We start from the raw sequence: 24715 nt of genomic DNA on the forward strand, positions 1-24715 counted from the left end.
GATCAAGCTGCGGTGCATCATTTTGGAATGTAAAGATCTCTGACCTTGATTTCACAGGTGATGCAATCATCTTTGCAGAGACTCTGCATATCCCTCTGGGGGCCCTCAAGGTGCTGAATGAGGAGTCGGAGCCTCTGGGATTATGGGTTTCCTGGGGCAAAACTAAAATCCAGGCTTTCAATGACATCTTGGATGCTGCTATCTGTACCTGATTGTGGCGAAGATGTTGGAGTTACAGGGAGATTGACATATTTTGACAGTGATATCCATGTTTCTGCTGGCTGTGAGCCAGAGGTCAATAGACGTCTGGGTCGGGCCTGGGGAGTCATGGATTTACGGGATCATGGGGTGTGCTGCTGCTCGTACCTGTGCGGGAAAACGAAAGTCCGAGTCTTCAGGTCCTTGGTGCTTCCAGTCTTGCTCCACAGATATTAGACTTGGACTCTGACCAGGGATCTGAGATGGTGACTTAATTCCTTTGGTACCAGCTCTCTTTGGAGAATCCTTGGATATCACTGGTCGGACTTTGTCTCCATCGAGCTGTTGCTGAGAGAGACTGATATGAGATTTGTTAGCTGCATAGTCTATGAGCATCAGCTGCGACTGTATGGACATGTGGCTCGTTTTCTTGATGCTGGTCCTGCTAACCGGATTGTCTCAGCGAGGGAGCCTCGTGAGTGGAGGAGGCCAATGAGCTGACTACGTGCCTCCTGGTTGCAGCAGGTTGATCAGCATCTCAAGTTGATGGGTATGGGCCAGGCATCTGCCTGGGGGATGGCCAGACAGAGTCCTCTGGAGTACCGGCGGTGGACGCAACGACATGCTGCTCCGGCGCATGCCCCCATTCCTGACCTGACCTGACAAATCAATGCAGTAAATGAGATTTGTACCTGGAGTCACAACATTATGATCTACGTGAGCAAATGGAAGCAAACCAACGGACTAATCCACTTTATTAAAGGTTAGAATTATGCAACGTTACTCTGAAAGTTACCTTGTAGGACAGTATTTGTTTGTTTCTTAAATTCCACATTGGTGTATTCTTGGTTTCGAAGAGGTAGAATATAAGCTTTTATTTGACGTTTATGAAGCACACTGCTCAACTTTTGCTTCTCAAAGCCAAACTGCATGGCTTCCATGGGGCTGCACATGTTAAAACATGTAAAATGCAAAATATATGCATTCCTCAACATTGCACGTCATAATCCAACATACTCTGTTCTGTATCCTCTGACCGTTTCACCACCAAAGATAAATGGCAACAGCTGCAAAATGGCAAGTATCCCTAACTGTGTGGAAACCCTACCGGAGACTTCCTGGCAACTCACCGGATGTATTTGCTTCTGATAGAGCAACGATAACCTGCCGGATGTGCTAACCTCTCACCCTTGACCATGTTGTGTGCTTCAACAGGAGATTGCCGTGAATCAAATGAACAACTGAACTTGAACTTGCTTTCTATCCTGAAATCAAACATGACTATTAGTCTCTGACTTTCATTGAGCTTACTGTCGGAATATATTAGGGGAAAGTATGAGAAATATTTTCAGAAGTAGTCAGTCATTTAATTAAATTCTTAAAAAAACTTTGAGATTTTTCTGCAATGGTTTTGGTGTGTAAAACATAAAGGGAGTGAAAGCTAACCGTGGTTGGCTACGATTACATTTGGCAACCACACCTTGAGTGAGTCACAACAACCATGCGAACAAGCCATCTGGAAGTTTTCTGTTTTCATTTCAAAAGAAATAGGAAGAACTCTCTGCAAACGTTTTCCCACATTCCTGCTTTGTTCCTCATATCCACGATCAGACAATATTTGATGGGCTGAGGTTATGTTTTCACCCCTGTCTGCCCGTTTGGTACTTGGTGAAAAAAGTTTTTCGCCAAATATGTTGGTCCATATCATTTGTCTGCCTGTCAGTCTGTTTGTCTTTCTTTTTTTCGCACGATTTTTGATCACAGCTTTCAGGCAATCGTTCTGAATTTTTTTTGTGTATGTAGGTGACCGGACAAGGACAGAAACGCATAATTTTCGTGAAGATCTGAATCCGGATCTGGATCTGATAATTTTTCAAGTGATTCTTCACCATTGAGAGAAAGGGACAAAAACGATATGTAGCACGATATCTTAAAACGTGGACAGATGCAGTGAAAACTTGTTGGACATGTTGGATGTGTGACAAGGAAGGATTGTTTCAATTTTGGTGAAGATCTGAATCCCGATCTGGGTGGAGGTATGTACTATACCAAGTGCCCCTCAGGTTGTGTATGTGAAAGCAGATAACTTTGACATGGCCAAACAAAGACAGCCTATTCCAAGAGGAAGAGAGAGAGAGAGAGAGAGAGAGAGAGAGAGAACAGACAGAGAGAGAGAGAGAACAGACAGACAGACAGACAGACAGAGAGAGAGAGAGAGAGAGAGAGAGAGAGAGAGAGAGAGAGAGAGAGAGAGAGAGAGAGAGAGAGAGAGAGAGAGAGAGAGAGAGAGAGAGAGAGAGAGAGAGAGAGAGGACAGACACAGAGAGAGAGAGAGAGAGAGAGGACAGACACAGAGAGAGAGAGAGAGAGAGAGAGAGAGAGAGAGAGAGAGAGAGAGAGAGAGAGAGAGAGAGAGAGAGAGAGAGAGAGAGAGAGAGAGAGAGAGAGAGAGAGAGAGAGAGAGAGAGAGAGAGAGAGAGAGAGAGAGAGAGAGAGAGAGAGAGAGAGAGAGAGAGAGAGAGAGAGAGAGAGAGAGAGAGAGAGAGAGAGAGAGAGAGAGAGAGAGAGAGAGAGAGAGAGAGAGAGAGAGAGAGAGAGAGAGAGAGAGAGAGAGAGAGAGAGAGAGAGAGAGAGAGAGAGAGAGAGAGAGAGAGAGAGAGAGAGAGAGAGGACAGACAAAGAGAGAGAGAGAGAGAGAGAGAGAGAGAGAGAGAGAGAGAGAGAGAGAGAGAGAGAGAGAGAGAGAGAGAGAGAGAGTACAGACAGAGAGAGAGAGAGAGAGAGAGAGAGAGAGAGAGAGAGAGAGAGAGAGAGAGAGAGAGAGAGAGAGAGAGAGAGAGAGAGAGAGAGAGAGAGAGAGAGAGAGAGAGAGAGAGAGAGAGAGAGAGAGAGAGAGAGAGAGAGAGAGAGAGAGAGAGAGAGAGAGAGAGAGAGAGAGAGAGAGAGAGAGAGAGAGAGAGAGAGAGAGAGAGAGAGAGAGAGAGAGAGAGAGAGAGAGAGAGAGAGAGAGAGAGAGAGAGAGAGAGAGAGAGAGGACAGAGAGAGAGAGAGAGAGAGAGAGAGAGAGAGAGAGAGAGAGGGAGAGAGAGAGAGGGAGAACAGAGAGAGAACAGAGAGAGAACAGAGCGAGAACAGAGAGAGAACAGAGAGAGAGAGAGAGAGAGAGAGAGAGAGAGAGAGAGAGAGAGAGAGAGAGAGAGAGAGAGAGAGAGAGAGAGAGAGAGAGAGAGAGAGAGAGAGAGAGAGAGAGAGAGAGAGAGAGAGAGAGAGAGAGAGAGAGAGAGAGAGAGAGAGAGGAATAGAGAGAGAGAGAGAGAGAGAGAGAGAGAGAGAGAGAGAGAGAGAGAGAGAGAGAGAGAGAGAGAGAGAGAGAGAGAGAGAGAGAGAGAGAGAGAGAGAGAGAGAGAGAGAGAGAGAGAGAGAGAGAGAGGGACAGACACAGAGAGAGAGAGAGAGAGAGAGAGAGAGAGAGAGAGAGAGAGAGAGAGAGAGGGGGGACAGACACAGAGAGAGAGAGAGAGAGAGAGAGAGAGAGAGAGAGAGAGAGAGAGAGAGAGAGAGAGAGAGAGAGAGAGAGAGAGAGAGAGAGAGAGAGAGAGAGAGAGAGAGAGAGAGAGAGAGAGAGAGAGAGAGAGAGAGAGAGAGAGAGAGAGAGAGAGAGAGAGAGAGAGAGAGAGAGAGAGAGAGAGAGAGAGAGAGAGAGAGAGAGAGAGAGAGAGAGAGAGAGAGAGAGAGAGAGAGAGAGAGAGAGAGAGAGAGAGAGAGAGAGAGAGAGAGAGAGAGAGAGAGAGAGAGAGAGAGAGAGAGAGAGAGAGAGAGAGAGAGAGAGAGAGAGAGAGAGAGAGAGAGAGAGAGAGAGAGAGAGAGAGAGAGAGAGAGAGAGAAAAGACAGAGAGAGAGAGAGAGAGAGAGAGAGAGAGAGAGAGAGAGAGAGAGAGAGAGAGAGAGAGAGAGAGAGAGAGAGAGAACAGACAGAGAGAGAGAGAGAGAGGACAGAGAGAGAGAGAGAGAGAGTGAGAGAAAGAGGAAGAGAGGGAGAGGGGGAGAGAGAGAGAGAGAGAGAGAGAGAGAGAGAGAGAGAGAGAGAGAGAGAGAGAGAGAGAGAGAGAGAGAGAGAGAGAGAGAGAGAGAGAGAGAGAGAGAGAGAGAGAGAGAGAGAGAGAGAGAGAGAGAGAGAACAGAGAGAGAACAGAGAGAGAACAGAGAGAGAGAGAGAGAGAGAGAGAGAGAGAGAGAGAGAGAGAGAGAGAGAGAGAGAGAGAGAGAGAGAGAGAGAGAGAGAGAGAGAGAGAGAGAGAGAGAGAGAGAGAGAGAGAGAGAGAGAGAGAGAGAGAGAGAGAGAGAGAGAGAGAGAGAGAGAGAGAGAGAGAGAGAGAGAGAGAGAGAGAGAGAGAGAGAGAGAGAGAGAGAGAGAGAGAGAGAGAGAGAGAGAGAGAGAGAGAGAGAGAGAGAGAGAGAGAGAGAGAGAGAGAGAGAGAGAGAGAGAGAGAGAGAGAGAGAGAGAGAGAGAGAGAGAGAGAGAGAGAGAGAGAGAGAGAGAGAGAGAGAGAGAGACAAAGAGAGAGGAATAGAGAGAGAGAGAGAGAGAGAGAGAGAGAGAGAGAGACAGAGAGAGAGAGAGAGAGAGAGAGAGAGAGAGAGAGAGAGAGAGAGAGAGAGAGAGAGAGAGAGAGAGAGAGAGAGAGAACAGACAGAGAGAGAGAGAGAGAGAGAGAGAGAGAGAGAGAGAGAGAGAGAGAGAGAGAGAACAGACAGAGAGAGAGAGAGAGAGAGAGAGAGAGAGAGAGAACAGACAGAGAGAGAGAGAGAGAGAGGACAGAGAGAGAGAGAGAGAGAGAGAGAGAGAGAGAGAGAGAGAGAGAGAGAGAGAGAGAGAGAGAGAGAGAGAGAGAGAGAGAGAGAGAGAGAGAGAGAGAGAGAGAGAGAGAGAGAGAGAGAGAGAGAGAGAGAGAGAGAGAGAGAGAGAGAGAGAGAGAGAGAGAGAGAGAGAGAGAGAGAGAGAGAGAGAACAGAGAGAGAACAGAGAGAGAGAGAGAGAGAGAGAGAGAGAGAGAGAGAGAGAGAGAGAGAGAGAGAGAGAGAGAGAGAGAGAGAGAGAGAGAGAGAGAGAGAGAGAGAGAGAGAGAGAGAGAGAGAGAGAGAGAGAGAGAGAGAGAGAGAGAGAGAGAGAGAGAGAGAGAGAGAGAGAGAGAGAGAGAGAGAGAGAGAGAGAGAGAGAGAGAGAGAGAGAGAGAGAGAGAGAGAGAGAGAGAGAGAGAGAGAGAGAGAGAGAGAGAGAGAGAGAGAGAGAGAGAGAGAGAGAGAGAGAGAGAGAGAGAGAGAGAGAGAGAGAACAGACAGAGAGAGCGAGAGGACAGAGAGAGAGAGAGAGAGAGAGAGAGAGAGAGAGAGAGAGAGAGAGAGAGAGAGAGAGAGAGAGAGAGAGAGAGAGAGAGAGAGAGAGAGAGAGAGAGAGAGAGAGAGAGAGAGAGAGAGAGAGAGAGAGAGAGAGAGAGAGAGAGAGAGAGAGAGAGAGAGAGAGAGAGAGAGAGAGAGAGAGAGAGAGAGAGAGAGAGAGAGAGAGAGAGAGAGAGAGAGAGAGAGAGAGAGAGAGAGAGAGAGAGAGAGAGAGAGAGAGAGAGAGAGAGAGAGAGAGAGAGAGAGAGAGAGAGAGAGAGAGAGAGAGAGAGAGAGAGAGAGAGAGAGAGAGAGAGAGAGAGAGAGAGAGAGAGAGAGAGAGAGAGAGAGAGAGAGAGAGAGAGAGAGAGAGAGAGAGAGAGAGAGAGAGAGGGGGGACAGACACAGAGAGAGAGAGAGAGAGAGAGAACAGAGAGAGAGAACAGAGAGAGAGAACAGAGAGAGAGAACAGAGAGAGAGAACAGAGAGAGAGAACAGAGAGAGAGAACAGAGAGAGAGAACAGAGAGAGAGAACAGAGAGAGAGAACAGAGAGAGAGAACAGAGAGAGAGAACAGAGAGAGAGAACAGAGAGAGAGAGAGAGAGAGAGAGAGAGAGAGAGAGAGAGAGAGAGAGAGAGAGAGAGAGAGAGAGAGAGAGAGAGAGAGAGAGAGAGAGAGAGAGATCATGTTATTTTTCTTGAAAAATAATACGTGCGAGCCAACTTGCTAACCTGTCTTCAAAACAAGTGTCGTTTCACCTCCTGTGAGGTCCAGCTAAATCAGGTTAGTTGTATGGATTCATTGAACTAATCCCATCTTAACGACTTTGATCATCAGAGTAATCTGAATGCTTTCACATGGCTGAGCTTGTGACCTTTACATGTGAGATATGTGTGAGTCAAAAGAACATTGATTGAGCCCAAAGGAAACAAAGTTGTACGAAACAGAAATCCTTGGTTTATTGTTTGACTAAATCCATAAACTTAGACAATGAATATGTACACAAAAAAGTTAGTCGGACATTGGAGGAAAGTCGGGAAGAATCGAACTCACAGCAAAGATCAACTTAAATTCTGACTGCAAGAACACAAGAGCAACTAGAACGGCACTCGGTAGACTGCATACCTCTGCCAGGCTGAACAGTTAACGTTCTGTATCCCATCGAGAAGTCAGATCAGGTTCCGGACCTGAAATATATTCTAATTGGCTTGTTCTTGTCACCGAACCAACTCATCCATCTCGTTTTGTCATGTCGTCCACAACTTTTTGATATATCCTGCTACACTCTGTCTCGTTTTTGGCTCCAACTATCAATGGTGAAGAATCTTTAAGACATTAAAAAATTCTCGGATCCGGATTCGTATCTTCACCAAAATCGATGCAATTTTTCCTTGTCACACTTCCATACTGTCCACCAAGTTTCGGCCGAATCTGTCCGCAACTTTTAAAGATATCCTTCTCACAGACAAACAAACACATAGCAAACAGACAGACTGGGGTAATAACATAGCCTCTGTCCACCTTGGTGGCGGAAATCAGATGGTAATCCAGTTCTGGCTAAAATAACTGTACCAAGCTCTTCGTGGAGACGCAAGTTGATGTTCTATGGTACTAAAGTAGTTTGCACACATCGTTTACACAGCAAGGCACCTGGCCTTGTTACGGTGCCTCAGTCTGGATTTAAACAAGTATTCAAAGACTCCTCAGATGTTGGTTCACATATTACATCCGACATTCATGGCACAATTGCACTCCGAAGGACAGCCAATATGAGCAAAGCAGACAGAGACATCAGAACTTAAAACTGAGAAAGCACGATGAGACAACTATTGTGTAATAAAGTTTGTGACAAGTTTGGCAAACCCTCTCTTTTGATAAACCGACTTACCAAACTTACTCTCTTTTGCCGAATTTACTCTTTTTTTTGCTGAACCTACTTGCCGAACCTACTCTCTCTTGCTTTTGATACTCTTTTGCCGAACATACTCTCTTTTACCGAACCTACTCTTTTGCTGAATCTACTCTCTTTTGCTAAACTGACTCCCTTTTGCCGAACCTGGTCTCTTTTTCTGAACCTGGTCTTTTTTGCCAAACATGGTCTCTTTTGCTGATCCTGGTCTCTTTTGCCGAACCTACTCTCTTTTGTTAAAGCTACTATGCCACACCTCCCCCCCACCCCCCAATCCCCCTCATAACTGAATACCAAAATGAGAGGGGTTCATAAAGAGATGTTAAGAAATAGGCAATGAACACAAGTTTTCTTATTCACTGCGTGAGTATGCATATATTTAATGGAAGGTAACATAAACCAAAAGCGCGTTAATGGGGGAGAAAAACATTTCAATAAATAAAATGGTTTATTGGTCCATTATAAAATAGCCAAAATATTTCATAACAATAAAAAAAAGGGTCTCATGCCTGGCAATTTTGCCAACTCCATTGTGGGGTTGCTGAAGCTCGCGTACCCGACTAATGATGCCTTTTATCATTTGGTCAGTCGTGGCAATGGAAGCATCACTCTGGAAACAGTACAACTCTCCCTCTTCACTGGACAATTAGGTTTGCACAACACCTTTCCATCAACCGCTGCCTGTGACTTCAAAGCAAAGGCAATGCAATTAGCCTTCTTGAGAGTTTTATTGTTAACCGAGGCTAAATATCGATTCCCTTGCATAATAGAGAAAGCCATGGCCATAAACTGCCTCTGTGCATACATTTGGGACTGACTTTCTTTCGTTACCCGGGACTGTGGGCTCAGGCCTAAGTGTGTGCGTAATCAGCGGAAAAGAGGTCCCAGCGATTGATGCGATCTCTGACATGTAATGGAAATACTCTGCATGCTTCCTCGTCCAACACTTTCTCATGCTCTCATGCCCGACAAATTCCATCTCTGTTCTCCTCTTCATCTTTGTGCCTTGGGAAACGGACATAGCTGCCATAGAGAGGATTCATAATATCTATGTCTCACTTGTTTCCATCAGTAACAACTCGCTATTCAAAACAAGCCTTACAGGATAGCCTAGAGGTACACGCCCTCACCTCTAAGCTATCCACCTTGAGTTTGAATCCTGACCCAGCTATAATGGGTCATCCCGGGGTTTCACAGGCAGGGTGATTCATCAGTGTGTGTGTGCCGTTTATCGGATGGATGCTGAATTGGGAGTTCCATCTGCTGACATTAGTTGGTGGACGTTAAAGATCCCACGGTGTCCTTTGTGAAGGTTAGGCGAGCTATTATCGACATCATGAACAAATTCCAAATTTCCACCATAATTACTGCTGAGAAAGGGATGGAAACCCACCTAGCAATGACCCCCGGCCAAGAAACTGTTTTGACAGAACCACAGCTCTGGAACACACAGTATGGTATGAGTACATCAGATGTTCATAATATGTAAGGAATATGCTAAATAGAGGATAATGGGCAGCAGACAGATTGGTTGAAATCATCCCTTCCACATTTCATGCAATACCAGGGTTATACTGCAGTATTTTCCATTGCTCTTACTGCAGGTAATTATATTCATTGGGAGCTTCACTGCACATTGACAAAAAAGAGCAATCAGAGATTGCAGACCCTCACTAGGACTTGTTTTGTGTGGTGTTTGTGTAGTTTTGTGTGATGTCATTTATGCGACGTTTGTGTACTGGTGTGTTACATATTTAATAAAAGACATAATTAGAACTGCCACTTTTATAACTGCTGGCAGTGATGACCGGGTAGTGGGTACCAAGACGTCCTGCTTTGATGCAACCCCTCTTTGATTGGACACCTGACCCTGACCCATGACAGAAGCAGCTGCTTGTCAGATTGAGATGAAATTTTCAGCATACGTGTGACTTCGCATCTAGAATGTTCTTATGATAATTATGACGTCATAGGTCACGTGGTGTGGCAGCCATATTGGAAAAACAGAAAAACTTTGGATCGCTGTATCTCTGAAACAGCACCAAGGAAAAAAAAAATTTAACTTGGCACATAGCAAGTACTCCTCATAGGGAATGAGTCTGATTTTTATGACGTCATAGGTACCCCCGTTATGACGTCATAATTGCATATGTAGTACACCACATTTCAATCAGTATGAAAAATTTTGAGGGTCATCAAGGGATAAAATGGTCCACAGAAAAAAAATTCATGACGTCATCGGTCACGTGATTAGGCAGCCATGTTGTTCAAAAAAACCCTTCAAAAAGCTTCTCTGAAGTGGCTGAACAGATCAAGGTGAAACTTTATACGTATGACCGCCTGTCCATGAGGAACATAAGGTTCACACATATGATGTCATTGGTCACATGGTTTGGCAGCCATATTGGATTGACCCTAAATCCTATAAAAAAATCTTCTTTTCCAGAATGGCTGGACAAATTGAGGGGAAACTTCACACAACTGTTCCACAAGCCATGGGAGTACAAGTTGCATATGGCAAGTACTCCTCATGGGGAATGTGTGGTATTTTTATGACGTCATAGGTGCCTTCATTATGACATCATAATTGCATATGTAGAACGCTATATCCGATCAGTATAAAAAAAATTGAGAGTCATCTAGAGATAGAATGTTCCACAAAAAATTTTTTAATGACATAATCAATCATGTGATTCAGCAGCCATGTTGTTTCTTTTAAAACCTTCAAAAAATCTCTGAAATGGCTGAAAAGATCGAGAAAACTTTATACATATGACCGCCTATCCATGAAGAATAAAAGGGCCACACAATGATGTCATAGGTCACATGATTTGGCTGCCACGTTGGATTGACCCTAAAGCCCATAAAAATACACCACTCAAAAGAAGTCCCGATGAGGGTTTTGAATTTCTGATTGCTCATTTTTTGTTATTCAATTGAATTTGGAATGGGATGAAAATACATTCAATTAAAATCAAATGGAAGACCAAAGAGGTACAGTCCTGCATTGGAGTCATCAGACGGAACCCGAACAAGCAAAAAGCAAAGATGAAGTCATCAGGCAGAACCTGGATAGGATTCACATTACTGCTGTTACTCCTCTACCCTCAAGCCCATCCAGGCACAGCCAAGTGAGTCTTATAAAAAAAGAAAAAAAAAACGAAAAAGAAAAAGAACCCAGATCAAAAAAATTAATAATTCTTGCTGCTGCCAGATGAGGAATGTCCAATCAAGTTGAAATTTAAAACATGTATTTCTCATCACTATTGTATCATAATTGTAAAGTTTCATGTCGATTGATTAAGTGGTTCCAGGGAAAACATTATTTAATATTTTCTTCAATCCAATATGGCTGCCAAACCATGTGATTTATCAATTATTCCTCAACAAACTTGTACACACACAAGGCTTGGGGAATATTTGAAGTTTCCTTTCAATCTGCTCAGCCATTCTGGAGAAGAAGATTTTTATTGGTTTTTGGGTAAATCCAATATTGGCTGCCAAACCATGTTACTTATGACATCATATGTATAAACCTTTTATTCCTCATGGATAGGCAGTCATAGTTGTAAAGTTTCACCTCAATCTGTTCAGCCATTTCAGAGAAGAAGTTTTTTGAAGTTAATATATATATATATATATATATATATATATATATATATATATATATATATATATATATATATATATATATATATATATATATATATATATATATATATGGCTGCCGAATCACGTGACTGATGACCTCATCATTTTTTTCTTTTTCTGTGGACCATTTTATCCCTGGATGTCCTTCAAACATTTTCATACTGATCAGATGTAGTAGTGTCTACATATACAATTATGACGTCATAACGAATGCACTAATGATGTCATAAATAAAATCATACTTATTCCCTATGAGGAGTATTTGCCATGTGCCAAGTTTCAACTTTTTCAACAAGTTGGCCTCCTCCTGTGCCAAGGTTCCTTGTGTGCATCCTCATGTGCAACTGGTCTTGCTGATGAGGGCTAGTGTCAATATACGTCGACGAACAGGTAGAAGAATGGGTCAAATCAGCAGGACATTGATATGCTAACCATCATGGTAAGCAATGAGGAGCTGACATTTCGAGCATGAAGCCTTCATCAGAGCAAAAGAGCAAAGAACTTAAACCCATTATTTTGCTCCGACAAAGGGTTAATTCCTGAAACTTCCTGTTGATTTCAGTAATACTTCTGCAAAGTTGTCTTGTTTCCTTTAGGTACAATGTGTTGGGCTGATGGTGTTTACATCTGCACCCTTATAGTTCATGATGCAAAGATTTCCCAAGTTCCAATGGGATATACCATTTGTGTTTATCGATTGCCTCCTAATGTCCTTGAAATTCATGTAAAAAACACATTGGCATATAGTGTATCACTGTATACTCATGTGTTTGCACTGCACAAGATACATGTTCAGTCCAAAAACACAAGTTCCTTTATGAGCATGAGATCGATGTTGACAAGGAGCTGATACTCTCGGTCCCCCACCTTTTAGGTGGTATGAGGAATAGATCTGTGTCACATGAAAACTGAATCTTTAACGGGTTTTTGAAATATCGCATACACAAGCCAAGTGACCAAGATGGTTGCCATGGCAACGTAATTCAGGCAATCACAGCCATGACCTAATCAGTTTGAGTTCATGTCACAAGGAATAGATATCAGCAATATGAAAGCTAAATCTTGAACAATTTCTGAAATATCGCGCATACAAAAGCAAATGGACAGATGATTGGTCGGTCGAATTATAATGTCCCCTGCTCATTTTAATGTCCCCCCCTCGCCCCCCGCCCCGTCTTCAACCTTTTCGGAGGGACAGGGGACAAAAATAACACGATACCCTTACTACAAAGATGGCATAACATAGTAACGCTTTGCAACCCTGTCTAGCTGTTCTGTTACTTATCATCTCAGCCAGATGGAGGCCAACTGTCAATGGCATTGTAAGAAAAGATACAAGTCGGGATAAAAGATATATTCATTATGCAGTTACCAAGGTCCATGCACACAGCTGAACAACATGCACTGAAAGCTCTTCACACAGGGACCAGGAACAGAATTGGTAGCCGTACGAGCATGGAATCACAAGTTATAATCCAATCTCATCTAGTTTTGACTTTAAGAACACTATAGAGCATTTGTACGATGCAGCCACAGCATCATTCCTGGTCAGTTGATTGCTTTTCCAGGAAGTATCCGAGTAAGGCAAAATGGTCAACCACACACTTGATTCGTAAATATCATTTAGAATCTGTCCAAGGGGACCTGTCTTGCAAGACAAAGTCCAATTTTAAAAGCCTCTCAAAAAATAGTACAATGGGATTTTCATCTGCGCATTGTGAATGAGACAGCTGACTTGGTTTCCCATTGGTTATTATCTCCATTTGCGGGTTTCAGGAGGTGGAAGGAAGTTTTCCCAGAACTCCAAATCTCCATTTCCTATTTGGTAAAGGATCCTGATTCTTGAACCAAACTGTGAAACTTTGTTCTCATAGCTTCGCTCCAAGGGATATTTTCAGAATCTTCACTGAACCTTCAACAGCCTCGACTTGTAGCTCGTTTGTCGTGATATTCCCCAGAATGATTTTAAAGTTCTCAGTAAGTGTTTTCTTTATCATCCCTGTCGTTCCGACTATCACTGGAACAATTTCAGCTTTCTTCAATTTCCAAGTCCTCTTGACCTCATTTTTCAGATCCTGGTATTTGAACATTTTCCTGATTTCTGGAGCATTTAGTCCAAAGTCAATGGGAACTGAAACCTTGATCAACAATGCTTTTCCTTCTTGTGTTTCAGCACCATGTCCAGACTATGTCCCAGAGTGTTTGCTCCTGTAAACTCTGGTAAAAACTCAGATTATTTACTTGGTCACTCATTGCAAGAATACCGATTACGTTTACTTGGCAAACGATGAAACAAAAGCTTCCCTTATTGAGTGTGTAGCTTGCAATGTAGAAGAGTTTCTGAAAGTTGCATTTCAAAGTCCTGACAGTAAAATATGGCAAATCATTGTTAATATGAATGGATACATTAAGTGGACCATTCTCCTTAATGATATTTCTCTTAACCATGATTGCACAATCTATAAAATTTAATGGTTAGCAGGTTTTTTTTTTCTTTTCTTTTTTGAAATAATTGAATGTTGGCTTGGTTGGAATTCCAGTTTAAAACCAGGGTTCATGATGCTGTGTGTCCAGGTTCATAATCCCAGATACTGTGCTGATCTGTTCTGTTGTCTTACATCTTAATAATCCATGTAAAGGTATAATGATGTCTCTGAATGTGTATGTCCTACATGTGCTAAATGTATCATATCCAGCATGAGTCTAATATATGATGGATTAAAATTACAGACGAATGTGTAAAATGGTTGTGTTTCAGGGTTCTTCATTTTTGTTTGCAATATGCCGCACACCCCACCCTCTTCCATTTTATGGCTCTGTTGCAAGAAGAAAATCTTTTGGAGAACCACTTAGTATGCAAAGGGAACTGAGCAAGCAGCATTTCCACACACAGGAAAACCAGAATAGAAAACAAATCATGTTTAACAGGATAATGAGCCAGGGCCGGTTGCAAGCTCCATAGTCAGTTGTTGTTTGACGTGTTAATAACCAACTTTTAAAAATAAAGTCTTCATGCCTTGATCAAGACGTAAATTCGTTATGCAAAACTGTACAATCGAATTGGGAACTCACAAATAGGATGTGTTTGTGAACTTCAGCAAAAATTGTTATAGGTTTACCACAAGTACAACACTCATAACTAACTCTCTACTTTCTGTTTCGAATTTTACTTTCTCTAGTTTGAGAATAAGGGAAGACTGCAGTTGTTGGTGAATGCACATTGGAATGGGAATGAATTCTGATTCAGCCCATTGATTGCATCATCACCGAGACACAAATTTGCCACAGATATAGTGCCCTTGCACATTCGAGCAAGATTTTAAAGTTTGTCCAGGGTGCTTGTGATAAATCGCTCCTTGTTCACGAAAGGCACAGTGGGATCTTTTTGGTCCACCGACTTATGCTAGTAGATGGGAGGCCCGGTTCAACATCCATCTGAGGGGCGGTGCATTTAATTCTGATGCATCAGCCTGCATGTAAATAAAGTCCCATGGTAGCAGTTTTATAGCTGGGTCAGGATTCAAACCCAGGATATAGATAAATCAAAGGTGAGTGTGCACTCCTCTAAACTATCTTGCCAGCCATCCAAAACTGTAGTTTTTCTTATAAATGCCATCCGAAAGCATTTACGTCTCCTCATTTTTGGTATTGCCCCCTTTGAAAGCTCTTCACTCATTTAGGATTTCTTGCACAGGTAAAGCTATACAACTGCAGCTTAGTTCTGTTCCTCCCAGGTTTCTTCCGGGTGCAGATGGTCTGCCAGTAACCCTGTTGTTAAGCTCCCAAATTCCAGGCTCACTGTTCATCTCCACTCATATATTCCTCTTTTTTTCTCACCTGTGGAACTAACTTCCCACAATCTGTTCAGTCCCATTCTTCCCTTCAAGGCTTCAAAACAGTTGTTCACCTCTGCTTCATGTCATCCCCCATCTAAACACATGATCTCTTCCTCCCCAAATTCCCCCATTCCCAAGCACTTCCCTTTTCCAGGTAATTGTGATTTCCCCTTCCCACCTCTCCCTCACCTCTTTTCAGTTGTCGGTTGTTTGTAACTTTTGTTTCATCCCCGATTTTGCCTTCCTCTTCTTGCTGTGTTTCAGCTTGCATGCAGCTTGTTCGCCCCATGTGTCCTTCTTGCCCTACACTTGAACTTAGTCCATGAGCCAGTAGGGTTGGTCGGTACCGTCTGGGGGTAATAATTCTCATAGTGATTTTTGCCAAGGTATACAACCCTAGAGTTAGGAAATATATGACAGCATTGCATCGGTGGCAGTTTTTTGTGTGTTATCACCCTGTTTATATGCCTACCCTTAAATAAGCTTTTGTGCAAAATGTACAAGGGAAGACATCCTACTTCAACAAAACAACTTTTTCTTTTTATCAGTCAAACATTAACATTGAAATTTGTCTCACCTTTTGCTCGGATCATTTGCTTCTCAATAAAAAGTGCTAAACATTCCTCGGTTGAAAGGTATGTCATTGGTGACACTTATATATCAGTGTTTATTTCCTGTGTGATAAATCATACCGCCTTTAGAAAAGTATTTGTCTATCATTTACTGTGGAAATGAAATAAAAGTTCTGGGACAATATAAATACATGGGTGTTTAGAAAATTTATTAAGAAATCCAAATATCTAAAAAAAATTTGTATGTTGTATATTAAGATCAGTACAGCAAACAATGTTACCCCAACCCCCCAAATGAAAAAAACACCTAATTTGGACGGATTTATTTAGTTTGGTGAATGCCATGATATTTCCCCTGTTGTTATTGAAGGATACTTTCCAAGAATCAAACAAAGGTAAATGATAGCATGTTCATGAACAAGATTAATGTTTTTTCCCTGTAAACAAAAATACAGAATTTCAGGGATTTAGACACTCAATAATGCACATATGAAGGTATCAAACACCCGTGTTACACAATATAAACCAATAAGACAGTAGCAAGATGGTTAATCATGTGCAATCTGATGAATGAATCAAAGGTGAAAATAGAACACAATCTTCTGTTGTGGGGCATAAAATTACAGAATATAAACACAAATGTGGTGTTCCACACTTACAAGGCCATTACCTAGGCCCAATGTGTTGCTGATAAACATATTATCTTATGAACCAAAGACGGGTCCTTGATAGTTTCGAAGACATCTCTGATCATATTCACTGATTGTAAGTGATATAAAATGTTCAAGATGAACTTAAAAATCATTATCATTATCCAGTTCTTCAATAACCTCATCTGAACTTTCCCCATCGTTTCACTCAAAGATGGATGCCTGGTTCTCACAGTCTGGCAGTCTGCACATATCAGTGCTTTTCAGTCTGTGTGAAAAACACATATTTTGGTAGTGAACACTTCTTTTTACAAAATGGGGTTACTAATCGGCTAATAACATACAAAAGGCTACCACCAATGCAATGCTATCACATAGTTTCTGACTGTAGAGATGTATACCCTACCAAAAAATTATGATGAGCATTATTCCCCTCGGATGGTACCGGTAGCCAAAAATTACCAGGTCTGGCTCATGGCCTATCTCACTCTCCCATCTACTCTGCTGTTGGTGTTTCCCTCTTTCCATTTTGTTCCCTTCCATTCTGCTCTGGCTCTTCCACGAGCTTCGATCATGTATGCAAAAAAAAAAACTTCAAAAAAACTACACAAACCACTTCAAGGTTTGTGCAGTTTGCTTTTTAGATCCTATTTTTTGGAGTAACGAATGGAATGTACTCCATTCATATGCGTGATCAGAAATCAAGAACCACAATTGCTTTCAACATCTGAATGACTGAGACTTGTAACTGCCATAAGTACTTCAACAATTTAGACCCAACTATAAATATTCACCATCAGCAAGAAAAAATTTCCGATTCAAATGTCGATGTCAATGCTGAAACATTTAGCACTTTTTTTTGGTGGATGCGATTCTTAGAACTGCCAACTCAGGCTGATGTATGAGTATTTATCTACATATATTGTGCACAAATAGGTTGAGCTATTAAACATGAGGTGACCTTCCACCATTGCTGTCACATTCTGCTTGGAAGCTGCTTAAAAAACTTATTGCTTTTCAGGATATCTACAGTTCCTTATTCATACATCAATTGTCACCATACTCTGTGCAGAGCGTTGGTGCTGTCTAAGCAGTCTCCTGGGCTATTGGGCACAATCCTGGGCAGGTCACCACTCTGACATAGGATACGAGCAAGCTGCAACTCATTTTGCCAACCTCAGAAGGATGACAGGCAGTCAACCCCACCTACTATTAATTCAACAACCAAATGGGATTTAGAACTCAGGGACCCAAGGATGCCAAGGCCACCACCCTAAACATTTAGCCAACACCAGGCATGCAGTTCCTTTTCCACCATATTAGAAATCCACAGTCAGATAGAAGTAAACAGAGAATAATACGTTGCATCATCCATCCTAGGTATGACACCTGTGTCCTTGACACCGTGTCAGTGTTGCATACCTAAAGGCCCGGTCACACCTTGACGTTTTAGCCAACGTATGCCGATTTTTGAATTTTTTTTCTAAAACGCTGGCAAACGTTGAATACGTTATGGGTAAGTTTTGATAACATTGAGAGCACGCTGAAAAACACTGCCATACGTCGTTGTACGCTGGCTTTAAACGTTGTACTTTTGGGTTGTCAAATTTTTTCATGCTTGAAATTTCATGATGTATGCTGGCGTATGACTCACACGTTCCGCTACGCTGGCCACAAGTTGTATGCACGGTCTGCGATCTTTGACAGACGTCAACACATGCTACTTGTAAGTTAATTATAAGTTGAGACATGCTGAGGTAATGTTTAGCGTACCCGAAACTTATTTCCAACCTATGATTAACGTGTTGTTGGCACGTTACGCAATCGTTGCCACACGTCGACAGACGTTACTTTAAGTTACTCATAGGCTGAAAGACGTCGGTATAATGGATCGTCCTTGCGTCAGCGTCCACGGCCACGGCCAGGACACTTATTTGCAGCATTCTTCAAACTTTTCTTCGGCATGACGAGGATGTTCACACTTCGATGTCTAGCTTGGCTATGATTCCAATTGTCCATCGGCAGCGTCTATTTAAAATAGTCGAGTTTGAGCGTTTTAACACGTTCAGAAGAAACGCTTCAAATTTCCAAACCCCAGCGTCAAAAAACAAAGGCGAGTGACAGCAATTTAAATCGTTCATTGTAAACAATGAAAATAGTTGAGTGGTACCGTTTAAAAGTCGTTGAGTGTAAAAAAAATCCAATTGTTGAGTGCAAGCGTCTACTTTCAATAGTGGAGATGCAGCCATTTAAATCGTTGAGTGGCAGCCTATGAATAGCAAACCCTACGTCACCGGCAAAGATAAACTGCCGCACGATATGGATAAGTTAGGCTATCGTTGGGCATAGTTTGTGAACGCCGGCTTCACGATAATTATTCGTTGGTATATCGTATCTATAAGTAATCAAAGCGCTCTATGCACATTATTAGTTCATTGTGCATTTGTCCAACCCGTTATGAATAGACCTAAATCGTAAAAACAAGCTATAGCTCATTGTTGAAAAAGCCCCATAAAAAATTAGCCGCGAAGAACTTCGAACAATGGTGAAAATATGTCTCCTACCCGTGGACACGCGGACGCAAGGACGATCCATCATAACCCACACCCTCCCCCTCACACTCACCTACTACTGCCAACATGAACAAACTACTACTAATACTAATACTAATACTGATACTGATACTGATACTGTTACTGCTGACATGGATATCGACTCAAAAAGGACTCGAAAACACTGTTGGGTTCCCCTTTTATGAACACCATTTTTATATACCAATTCCCAAAACCGCTGGGAACACGTCTTTATATGGCAGTTGTAAGCTAGAAACACGTTCATTTATTTTTTTTGTCGACCGGAAGACGTCATTGGAATACGTCTACATACGTCGATGTGTGTTGGGACTACGTACAGAATTGGTTCAAAGCACGTCAAACATAAGTTAGAAATGTTTCGCGTAAAAAAGACATTACCGCGACGTGTTTTGACTTATGAGTAGCTTATAAGTAGCCTTTGTGTACGTGTGTAAGCGTCCACATAACGTGTGTAAAACTTATCCCCATCGCATGCGGAACGTGTGTCATACGCCGAGTACGTCCAAAAATTTTGAACATGTTTAAAATTTCTTGACGTACTCTACTTACTACGACGTATGATAGCATACTTTAGCGTTCTACTCACGTATACCAAACTTACTCATACCGTATTTGACGTGCCCCAACGTTTTAGACACATTTTTCTTATGTCGGCATACGCTGGCAAGATCGCCAAGGTGTGACCGCGATGTTGACACTTCCATTTCTACGGCAGTTATGATTCGAATCGTTGTGCGTCAGCCTTTTAATAGGCTACGTTACAACATCGTCGCCGATGCGTGCAACGCGCTATGCCTAAGTAAGACTATCGTTGGGCATCGGTTGTGTAGGCAGACAACAGGTTCAGCATTCGTTGGTATAAGTTATCTATAACACAACGAAACGTTCTGTGTCCGTTACCAATGCGTTATACATAAGACCAAGTCGCTATGAATACGTCCGAATCTTTAAAAAAAAACATCAAAAGTTCAACGTAAGCCAGCGTTTTACATACATTTTAATACGTTGCCATCGCTGGCTAAAACGTCAAGGTGTGATCGGGTCTTAAGTCTTGTCACTCTTTGTGGAGTAAAATGCTGTTGTGAAGTTTCATGGAGATCCTTGTTGTTCAATTTGGCACGTAGAAGCTCTTTGCTCATTTAAAATTTATTGGACAGGTAAAGCTTTTTTGTTTCAATCTTTGCTTTGAATCTTTGCTTGTTTCAAGACAACCACTGCTTTTTGTTTCAATCTTCATTTGTGAAGTTCGTGTTCCTTTTCATTCACATTGCAACAAATCTTCACATATTAAATAGTGCAACCAAATAGCTCAAGGCATGAAACGGTACTGCTGAGCTGACCACAAGTTAGATCCATGTACTTGTTTGTTTTCTCCTTCTCTCTCCTCTCCCTTTCTCCTGTCTGTCTGTCTGTCTGTCTGTCTGTCTGTCTGTCTGTCTGTCTGTCTGTCTGTCTGTCTGTCTGTCTGTGTCTGTCTGTCTGTCTGTCTGTCTCTCTCTCTCTCTCTCTCTCTCCATTTGGTCCTTCAGCTAACACCATTTCAGGGGAGTGTGACCAATCTGCTGATGGTTTCCCCTGTACCTGAGGGCAGGAATTTTTGAATTTCTTTGCCAGGGTGCGAGGAATAATGCATCTCTTCTTTGTCAAAAAACATCACAGGATCTTTCATGTCCATCAATTAATGATGTAGCTGATGGATTCTTAGCTTTTAACGTTCATCTGAGGACAGCGCACACATTGATGATGATTGATGAACACAACACCCTGCCTGCAAAGCACCAATCCAATAAATTGCAATCAGGTCGGAAAGAAACACAGAGTACACACAGCTAAAAGTTAAGTGTGCTACCTCTGCACAATTCCAGTCAGGATAGTCCCATATACCAAACCAAGCAGTCAGAAGCATGAGTTGAAGGCTTTTTGGGACATGCACCTCGTATATTGGCAACACAGTCTATTTGGTGATCATGAAAGGGCAAAGCTGATATCAAAGGGTGATTGGAGTTTAAAAATTAGTTGAAAGACTATTGCAGATGAGAAAATTGTCCTGGAAAAGACAAGTTGTCACCTTCTGTTGAACATAACAGGGTGCATCTTGGTTTTATGCCAAGTATGTGTTATTTTCTACATTCCTGAAACAATAATGCTCTTTATACAGTAATTGTTTAACACAAAAAGTAACATTTTAAAGTGAACAATTACCCTTTATCTTCCCACTCCATGTGAGGTTACGGATGAAGCGGTCAACAGCAGTAAACTTTTTCCGATCACACAAGCAATTTTTGCCAAAGTGATTTTTTTTCTCTTCTTTGCAGAAAACCTTCGCTGAACAACAACCTCCGGTGTGGAGAAGTTTCGAAGAAGGAGCCCAGAGTTTTGGTCATGGAGGTGGAGAGAATGCTCCCCAATATGACCTGGCCCATTAACACAAGCGATATCAACAATGAGACCAAGTGTGTGTTTGACGAAAGGTTCAAGTTCATCTTACTGCCAATTTCCTATAGTATTGTATCTGCTTTCGGAATGGTACTGAATTTGATTGCGCTATGGATTTTTGTCTTCCATATGCGGCCCTGGACGACCGCCACGCTGTACATGTGCAATTTGTCTTTGTGCGATCTTCTTTACACATTCTCCTTGCCTTTGCTGGCTTATTATTATGCAAGCAAGAACGACTGGCCCTTTGGTGAATTTCTCTGCAAAATAACACGTTTCATGTTCTACTTCAACCTGTATGGCAGCATCATGTTTTTGACGTGTATAAGTGTACACCGCTACTTGGGTGTCTGCCACCCAATGAAGTCCATGAGATGGAACAAGATCCGGAATGCTAAGCTGGTGACCACAGCGGTGTGGCTCTTCGTGCTTTCCCTGCTAATACCAATTCTGGTGTTCACCAAGACAAGTGTGCGCAATAACAATACTTTGTGCCATGACACTACAAAGCCTAAGGACTTCCCAAAGTTTGTAAAATACAACTGGACTCTTTTCGTCTTGGTCTTCCTGATACCTTTCCTCACCATCCTCGTTTGTGACGTGCTCATGGTTTGGAAGCTCCTGGATTCGAGCTCAACAGGTGTAAAACGCTGGACTGTGGCTAAAAAGAAGTCTGTAAAGATGCTCATCATTGTCCTGGTGGTCTTCTCGATAAGCTTTGTTCCATTCCATATTACGAGGAGTATGTATTATTCATATCGACTCCTCAAGAAGGATTGTGCAACACTTAATATGATCAATCTGGCCTATAAGCTAACAAGGCCAATGGCTAGCCTAAACTGTTGTCTTGACCCTATCCTCTACTTCCTGGTTGGTGATCGTTTCAGGAAAGTGATTTTCCGGCGCCGGGCCATGTTTGAAGGACGTACTAACAATGTCACTATAGCCACGCACACTGCCTCAGATTTCAACAGAAATAAGGCATGCAGGCAGAAAATTTACAAAAGTAAAGCCACAAATGTCTTTGAGAAATGAAAGCACATTATCAGAGCAATTAAGAAAAAAAATAAACTAAATATGTAGATACCTGTATTTAAAATAAAGAAAAGGTATGAAAAGTGTTTTTGTCAAACCAACTGAAAATCAATGGAATGCAAAAACAATTGGGGGGTTGGGAAGATAGCTGAGTCACCTTTGAGCTGTCTAGCCGAGGTTCAACTATCGACCCAGCTATAAACTATCACCCTGCAGTGATTCACATGCAGGGTGATAGATACATCAACGTTTGTGCCGTCCATTGGAGGGACATTAAGACGGAGGACCAGTCCGCTAGCATTGTGGACGTTGGTGGACGTTGAAGATCTCAGGGGTTTTCGTGAAGGGCAGGTGATTTATTGCTGGCACCCTGAACAAATAACAAATTCCTCCTATAGTCAAATGTCAGGTCTGGTCAGCCAGTTCGTGTAAGACTTGGCTCAGAAATTGTTCCCTCCGACAGACCCCTTAAGGTGTAATTTTTTTAAATGAAAGGTGAAGAAGAAGTAGAAGAATAGGCAGAAGGACAAATACAACAACAATTACATCAAAAGCACCAAATTTTCTGCTGTTAAACATTGGTCCTATCAGGTGTGTTTTGATTTATTTTATTATTAGCATTTTGCCTGTAAACTAATGCAACTACTCTAGATTAAAACTATTGGTTACAGTTACTGATTATCTTGTTTGTTTTTTTTACAAGGTGTAGAAATACATGGATGTACATGATGTTGTTATTGTAAAATTGTTGTGAATTAATCTTAACGTTCTAAGAACGTCCATTTCAGTTTTTGAATTCTCATTTTTTTGTTTCGGTTTTTAAACGATTTTGCAGAAGCAAATCGAAGCACTAGTTTTGAGCAAGAGTTCTGCTCCACTCGAATACTGTGGTCATGCATCAGGATGCTCATATGGTCATATGATTTGTCACTTAATGCTCATATGGTCATGTTAAAACCTAATTGCTGTAATCAGTTCCTTCATGTTTGGAGCAGTGAGTGCATCAAGCCAACTTGCATTCCGTTGGCCAAATGAAAAAAAAAAATGCAATGACGATTTAATGACCCCCAAATATTCTTCATGGGTCAACATAAGTGCCAAAAAGGCAGGGAATGGTTGCGGTCTTTTCGAAAAGATGGACATGCATCCCGTCTTAAACAAGACCTCACGGTTTGCTGAAGTGGAATGCAGCAAGACCATTGCATTAAATGTTTTTGAGAACATTTTTATCGCAAAAGTTTTGCTTGAACACTTATTTGCACAATGCAAGTAAACATCATAAAGTGTATGTTTACATTATCCCTCCAATTATATATTTTTTATTTGTAATTTTTTTATGATTTTGATCATGACGATTAGGCCGAGAGGTATGTATGTGCACTCGCCTTTGAGCTGATTGGTCAACCGAGGTATAAACCACCACCCTTGTGTTTCACAGGCAGAGAGAGAGAGAGAGAGAGAGAGACATCATGTGTCCACCATATATCGGAAGGGCGTTAGACTGGAGGACCCATGTGCCAGCACTGGTCATTGGTGGAAGCTACAGATATCTGTATGTCTTTAGTGAAAAGTCGGTGAGTTATCGCCAGAACTCTTGCCAAGTTCAAAATTCCTGTCTAAAATTGCGGGTAGCAAGTGGTTTGGTCTTCACAGATATTCCGTAACACCAGATTACACCGCTTGCTGTCGGAGTGATATGCGACCTCTATGCTTGAAGCAAAGTCATGCTCCCAGATATTCACATGTCATTCACATCCCAAATGATTTCTTCTTTTCCAAATTCCAACTGAAGACTGAAGTCCAAAAACTGAAGACTTCTATTTGCCCCAAGTAGAACTTTGTTTTATTTTTTTTTTCTTGTCTGACTATGAGAATTAAAAATGTTACCTTTGAAGTATTGTGATTGCACAGGGCAATCGATGCGATACGTGTCCTTATAATCGCCTCCATCAAAATATCTTTAGTCTATTCCATCACCCAGACTTGACTCATTCACAAAGTAATTATATATATATATATATATATATATATATATATATATATTTTTTTTTTTTTTTAACAAATATCTCTGGAAGCTGAAAGTTCAGCTTTGCCTGTTATTACTGTTTAATGGAAGAGTTGATGGGTGTGGGTATGGAATGAAGAAATTGAAATAAAACTTTAATTCCAGGCAAGTTACTCCCTAATACAGTCCCAATGCAAAGTTAAATATTACCCTCATGAATTCTTAACTCTGGACTTTGATACATTTGCCAGGTGATTAATAGCAGACAATAAACTACAACAATGTCGTGCTTTCACTTTGTCCTTTCATGCTTGGTAGCTATGCACATACATTCAGAAACCACTTCGATTTTTATCTGAGTTCGAAGGGTCAAAATACATGTGTGAGCAGTTAGAAGCATGCGATATGTTGAGATCTCTGTGTTCTGCTTTTTGGAGTTTGTATATTCATAT

General features: G+C 41.8%; 1 protein-coding gene across 3 annotated transcripts in view; it reads left to right on the forward strand.

Moving 5' to 3' along the window:
* LOC147026921 (P2Y purinoceptor 4-like) overlaps positions 1–24558 on the forward strand; it is an 80947-nt gene extending 56389 nt beyond the window's left edge. For all 3 annotated transcript variants that reach the window (XM_085882826.1, XM_085882827.1, XM_085882825.1), the window contains exon 2: positions 21103–24558. In XM_085882826.1, coding sequence (XP_085738952.1) covers positions 21170–22258 — 1089 coding nt within the window. In that variant the 5' untranslated portion in view covers positions 21103–21169 and the 3' untranslated portion in view covers positions 22259–24558. The remainder of the gene's footprint in view (positions 1–21102) is intronic.
* Positions 24559–24715: the final 157 nt, after the last annotated feature.

This window comes from Eptatretus burgeri, chromosome 5 (assembly GCF_056783735.1).
Source record: "Eptatretus burgeri isolate ZD-2024b chromosome 5, Ebu_testis_v1, whole genome shotgun sequence".
Taxonomy (NCBI): Eukaryota; Metazoa; Chordata; class Myxini; order Myxiniformes; family Myxinidae; genus Eptatretus; species Eptatretus burgeri.